Here is a 6249-nt window from a genome sequence, read left to right as displayed (position 1 = left end):
GAGCCTCAGTACTCTCCTCTCTCCCCCGTCTCAGATCCCAAACACAGACTTTCTCCTGGGAACTGCCAGGGAACCATGACTCCCGCCCTTTCCCTCCTTGGCAGCTGTGGGTGACGACGCACCCAGGGGCGGGTGTCACGCCCCACAGCGGACGCTGATTTGGCCCGGTTGGGCAAGGCCAGGGTTGCCTGGGGGGAGGTTACTCATCCCGGGCTCAGGTAAGAGGGCCTGGGTTGGGAGGCGGCACACCTAGGGGGTAAGCCGAGAGAGCAGGACGGAACCATGGACCCCGCCAGGAAAGCAGGCTCCTGGGCAGTGATCTGGACTACTGGCTGGCTGCTCCTGCTGTCGCTGCTGCTTCCAGAAGGTGAGTCTGTTGCCAGAGAGGGCGGAGGGGGCACAGTGGGAGCTCTAAGGAAGAGTCTGCCCCCCACCCCGCCACCCCTCAATGGAGAGGGCTGCGGGAAGAATCTCCTGTCCAGAGCAGAGGGAGCTGTGGGGAAAATTCTTCTACTTGGAACAGGGGGATTGTGGGAAAGATCACCTGCTTCGGTGGGGGAGGGGGTGCTCTAGGAAGGATTTGCTACCCTGGGCAGAAGGGACTATGGAAACTTTCTTCCATCCTGAGTAGACGTCGAGGGGTGGGTGGGGGGTGGTGGGAAGGGATGTCTCACCGAATGACTTGACTGTGGGTAAAATTCTCCCATCCTAAGTGGAGAACTGAAAGGAGTCCCCCCATTTAAGTCAGGGATCCCCCACCTTGGGCATAAGGGTCTGTGAAAAAGATACTCCCACTGTAGGCATGAAAGGGACACAATGTATCTCCTGGTCTCAGATTTGCGGCTACGTTTTCCTTGTCCCTGAGGAGGGCAAGCAATCCACTCCAGTATTCTTGCTTGGAGAATCCCTTGGACAGAGGAGCCTGGTGGGCTACAGTCCAAAGGGTAGCAAAGAGTTGGACACGACTGAAACGACTTAGCGCGCGCACATTTCCTTATCTCCCTGCCCTGGAAAAGGATGTGCGGTACAGTTGCACAGGGGTGGAGGGACTGGGAAGGACTATTTCCTCTTTGAGGAGACTTCAGTTGGGATCGCTTAGTTCTACTTGCCTCTGCACCCCCAGGAGCGAAGGCCCTGGAGTGTTACAGCTGTGTGCAGAACGCAGATGACGGGTGCTCGCCGCAGAAGATGAAGACGGTGAAGTGTGCACCAGGCGTGGAAGTCTGCACAGAGGCTGTGGGGGCCGTGGAGACTAGTGAGTGGGACCTTCTGGTCCTTGCGTACTAGCTTCCAGCTCCTCCATCCGGGCCCCGGCTTCTTATAGTCAGCCCCTCCTTCTGACTTTGGCCACACCCACTCGAACGCATCCCCATTCTTCCCTTTCTGTCTGCAAGGGCCTGGGCCTTTCAACACACCCACGCCTTTAGGGCTTAGAGAGGTGAGGACTGAGCGCTGCGCAGGGGTGAGGTGACCTGGGAGAATCCAGACCTGGGACCTCGTCTCCTTCAAGGGCACAGCCTGGCTCACTGAGATCTCGCTATCGCCTTCTGACCCTTCCCAAATCCTCTCCACCCCAACCAAGCCTCCCCCATCCAATGGGGCCCTTGGTGATGGAGACCCATCCTAGAGATACTCTCCTAGGGTCCCAAGGCTGAGGTTTCGGGTCCCTCTGACCCGCCCTTGTCTGAGGTCACAGCTCCTAGGAGGCTCCATCTATCTCTGATCCTGTGCCTTTTTCGTCAGTCTCAGGCTCTTTCAGATGTTGCTTTCCGGGTGAGACTCCCTGTGGTCGTGCCCCTTCTTATCTCCACTCTTACCCCATCCCAGCTTTTGTGTACAGTATCTGTCAGCTTCTCTGTCCCCTTATACTCAGATCTCTCAAGTCTGTTGTTCTTTCCCCTCGGATCTGCTCTTTCTGAACCCCCTCTCCCCGGCGCTCCCCCCTTGGCCGGCCTATCTTCTGGGGCCGATCTATTCGAGGCCCCGCCCAGAGGCCACGCCCCTCTGACCCCGCCCCCTCCCCTCTTCGCAGTTCACGGGCAATTCTCGGTGGCAGTGCGGGGCTGCGGTTCGGGAATCCCCGGCAAGAATGACCGCGGACTGGACCTTTACGGGATTCTAGCCTTCATCCAGCTGCAGCAGTGTTCCCAGGACCGCTGCAACACGAAACTCAACCTCACCTCGCGAGGGCTCAACCCGGCAGGTCGGTAGGGGCGGAGCCACAGCCCCGGGGGCGGAGCCACGCCTGGGCGGAGCGGCTGGGCGGCGGCCGCAAGCAGGAGGCGGGAAAAAAAAATCCTCAAGGCTGGGGGCGGGGTCACACCCTGGGGGCGGGGTTAGAGGCGGAGCTGCGTGTCCGTCCAGGGGCGGGGACGTGGACTGGAGGGACGCGGAGCAGGTCAGTGCTTCCTGAACCCCCTGGACCGCTTCCTTCCTTCTTGCCCGCCTCGCAGGCAATGAGAGTGCCTACCAGCCCAACGGCGTCGAGTGCTACAGCTGCGTGGGGCTGAGCCGCAAGGAGTGCCAGGGCAGGGCGCCGCCCGTCGTGAGCTGCTACAATGCCAGCGACCATTTCTACAAGGGCTGTTTCGACGGCAATGTCACCTTGACAGCAGGTGAGCGGAGCTCCAAAGCACCTGGCCTGCATGGGTCGTGGTAGCCTTTTCTGAGGCCTCATGGGTGGTAGGTAATAGTACCCTTTTACCCAAAGGGTTCCCTCACCTTCCCGCGCCTTCTGGGAACCGTAGGCCTAAGTTGGTGGCTTGTCCTAGAGCATCATGAAGTCCTATTCCCAGGATAGCACGGGAATAGGAATACTTTTGTCCCAGAGTTTTGGAGGAAATATGTTTTCAAGAGGCTTGCCAGGTGCAGAATGGGAGGATGTGCAATGGGAAATGTATTTAAGTCTCTAAGATTCTGCCCAGGCATTGTGGGGAATCTAGTCCTTAAAACTCAAAGGTTAGTGTCTGCTAATACTTTGTCCCACCCCAAAGTATTAGGAGAGATGTGGTTCAGCCTCCAGGTCTCTGCCTCAGGGAACCATGAGTTCTTGAAATCCCATCCTCTGCAGGGTGTATTATGGGAGATGATGGACGCTGATGCTGGAAAAGATTGAAGGCGGGAGGAGAAGGGGATGACAGAGGATGAGATGGTTAGATGGCATCGCCGACTCAATGGACATGAATCTGAGTACACTCTGGGAGTTCGTGATGGACAGGGAGGCCTGACATGCTGCAGTCCATGGGGTTGCAAAGAGTCAGACACTACCAAGCGACTGAATTTTGGCAACGGTGGCGTCAGGGGAAGAAGAGGGAGGCATTGCTCTCCTCTTTCGTCCTGTTGAGAGGTGTTGTATCCCAGTTCAAACGTTTCTTCCAAAGCACTGTGGAACTTGTAGTTCATTCTACACATTTTTCCTCTTAAGTCCTATGGGAAATGTGGTCTACCAAGTACAAAAGACAGCGGGACAGTGTTTCTCAAAGTGGGGCGCAGATGGAGACATAGGGACTAATGGATGCAGAGCCCTTCCGTCCCCTGTTTTGGATGTTCTTGCTCTCGTGTTGCCCCTAAGTTTTGTTCTGGCTGTGCCTATCCCCTACCCCCAACCATGGACCTACTCATGTTTCTCTCCTGCAGCTAATGTGACCGTGTCCTTGCCTGTCCGGGGCTGCGTCCAGGACGAGTTCTGCACCCGGGATTCGGCGACAGGCCCAGGTTTCACGCTCAGCGGCTCCTGCTGCCAGGGGTCCCGCTGTAACTCAGACCTCCGCAACAAGACCTATTTCTCCCCTCGATTCCCACCTCTCGTCTTGCTGCCCCCACCTCGGTCCACCACCCTGGCCCCAAACAAATCTGTCAGTACTTCCACCTCAGCCCCATCCTCCACCGTCACCACCAAAGCTACCCCAGTCCCCACCACCACCCGGTCCACCACCAAAGCCATCACCCCAGCTCAGACCAACCAGACTTCTCCGCAAGAGGTGGGACATGAGACCTTCCGGGAAGAGGAAGCTAGCTTGGCTGGAGGCGCTAGTGGCCACCAGGACCGCAGAAATATGGGGCAGGACCCCATAAAAGATGTGACCCATAGTAAAGGCTCTGCGGCTCCTTGGGCGGGATGGGTGACTCTTCTGTTGGCCATGGCTGCTGGCGCCCTACTATGAGCTTCTCCACCTCTTGCCCTACTCCCTGGGCCCTGGATACCTCCATTTCCGTTACTTCTTTTCCCACCCCCTGGACTGGGCTGGCCCAGCCCCTGTTCTCCCCAGCTTTTGCTGCACTGGTTTGCGGCTTTGGGACACAAAGTTACCATTGTACATATATATATATATATATCCTGCTGGGATGTTCTAGCTTTTTGAGGGAAGCAGGTGTATCCCCCGCATCTTTGTCTCTCCCTGGTGTCCTCCTGATACTTAGGACAGTGGGAAGTCAGAGCTGTCCCAGGGAAGGAGGGAGAGACGGTGATAAGCTCTCTGTTCTCTGTTCCAGCCAACCTGGAATAGGAGAGGCGGTGGGGTTGATGGCTCTGCCCCCTGCTCCCCCAGGCCCCTCCATCTTTGTGGGAATCATTTTTTTGGTATCTTCTCTTTTCTAGACTGTGAGCTCCTCAAGAGCAGGGCCCGTGCCGTGTCTGGCACATAAAGGCTTCAATAAAAGTTTGATTACTTTTATAGTGTTTTGTTTTAAAATTTAAAAAAATATTTATTTATTTGACTGTGCCGGGTCTTAGTTGTGAGGGATCTTTGAGTTTCGGCACATGGGATCTACTTTCCTGACCAAGGGTCAAACCTGGGCCCTCTGCCTTGAAGGAGTCTAAGCGTGTGGAGTCTTAGCCACTGGACCACCAGGGAAGTCCTGTGTAGTGTTTTATAGGAGTTATTCCTAGTTCACTGCCGACACCAGACTCATGGGAAGTTGACCTAGGGTGGGATTGCCAAGACCGAGATAGAGAAACCGAGGTCCAGAGTTACAGCTCCCGCGTGAAGTCGCGTTTGAACACCTTTCACCTCCTGAGTTGAGCAGCGCACGTGGGCTGTCCCACCCGGTGAGAGGGAGACTGGGTGAGACCTCTGAGCAATGTGGAGGAGTGAATGGGACTCTTAGCAGTGCTTGGGAGCAGAGGAGAGTTTTGTTTCATGGGTTTACCTACCTTGCTATCTATCTGGTTTCTTGAGAATCATTGCACAACACGGGGAATATAGCCACTATTTTTTTAATAACTGTAAATGGAAAGTAACCTTTAAAAATTATATAGGAAAAAATAGCCTAGCTTCATGATGAAAAGAAAAAAGAATCATTCAGTGGCTCGTTCATGGCATCCCACTTGTCCAAAGGGCTGGCAGGTGCTGCTGTCAGTCTTTGCTTCCTGTTGGGAACTTGGGGCCTGAGCCTCACCACCGCCTTCTCCAATCAGATGAAGGGTTGGGGGGCCAGCGAGGAAAAGCCTGGCTTGGGAAGGAGAAACCCTGGCAGGCTTCTGGACTGACTGACAGAGGAGGACCAGAGGTGCAGAGTAGTGAGAGAGTAATACTGGGAATTCGCTGGCAGTCCTGTGGTTAGGACTTCGTGCTTTCTTTTTTTTGACTGCACCTCATGGCATGTGGGATCTTAGTTCCCCCACCGGGGATTGAACCTGTGCCCTCTCATTGGGAGTGCAGAGTCTTAATCAGTGGACCGCCCGGGAAGTCCTAAGGACTCTGTGCTTTCACTGCAGAGGGCTAGGCTTCAATCCCTGGTGGGGGAACTAAGATCCCATAAGTGGTTTGGTGTGGCTAAAAAAAAAAAAAAATGTAATATTGCTGATATTACCATTCATAATAGGGAATATGTGAGTTAATAATAATAGTAAATAGTGATTATTATAACAAAATAGGGAATAAGAGCCTGAGCAACAAATAATACAAGTATCAGTAATGGTAGCTGTAGTTAATGGGAATATTGGTCCTTTAAAAGAGTCTTACCAGATGCCAGGCTTGGGCTAAGGTTGTGTGCATCCATCTTTCTCATTTAATTTTCCATACAATTCTTAGATGGCATGATTTGGGGAAATGCAGGCTAAGAACGGCAAAGTAATTTAACCCACAGCAAGTCATATATTTATTATGTACCAGGTAGTGGTTTAAGGGCTGTACTTGGATTAACATATTTAATCTAACCAACCATCCTGTGAATTAAATATTGTTGTCGTTCAGTTGATAAGTCATGTCCAACTTTTTGTGAACCCATGGATTGCAGCACACCAGGCTT

At 53.8% G+C, this 6249-nt stretch overlaps 1 protein-coding gene across 1 annotated transcript; it reads left to right on the top strand.

The window, feature by feature from the left end:
- The first annotated feature begins 45 nt into the window (after positions 1-45).
- Positions 46-4673, top strand: LYPD3 (LY6/PLAUR domain containing 3). The gene is made up of 5 exons (XM_070771166.1): positions 46-367; positions 1124-1255; positions 2033-2203; positions 2454-2615; positions 3637-4673. The coding sequence occupies exons 1-5, from the start codon at positions 283-285 to the stop codon at positions 4161-4163; spliced, it is 1077 nt and encodes a 358-aa protein (XP_070627267.1). The 5' UTR covers positions 46-282; the 3' UTR covers positions 4164-4673.
- Positions 4674-6249: the final 1576 nt, after the last annotated feature.

Source organism: Bos indicus, chromosome 18, assembly GCF_029378745.1.
Source record: "Bos indicus isolate NIAB-ARS_2022 breed Sahiwal x Tharparkar chromosome 18, NIAB-ARS_B.indTharparkar_mat_pri_1.0, whole genome shotgun sequence".
Classification (NCBI taxonomy): domain Eukaryota; kingdom Metazoa; phylum Chordata; class Mammalia; order Artiodactyla; family Bovidae; genus Bos; species Bos indicus.
The sequence above is the reverse complement of the archived record's forward strand: the minus strand, read 5'-3'. Positions and strand labels throughout refer to the sequence as shown.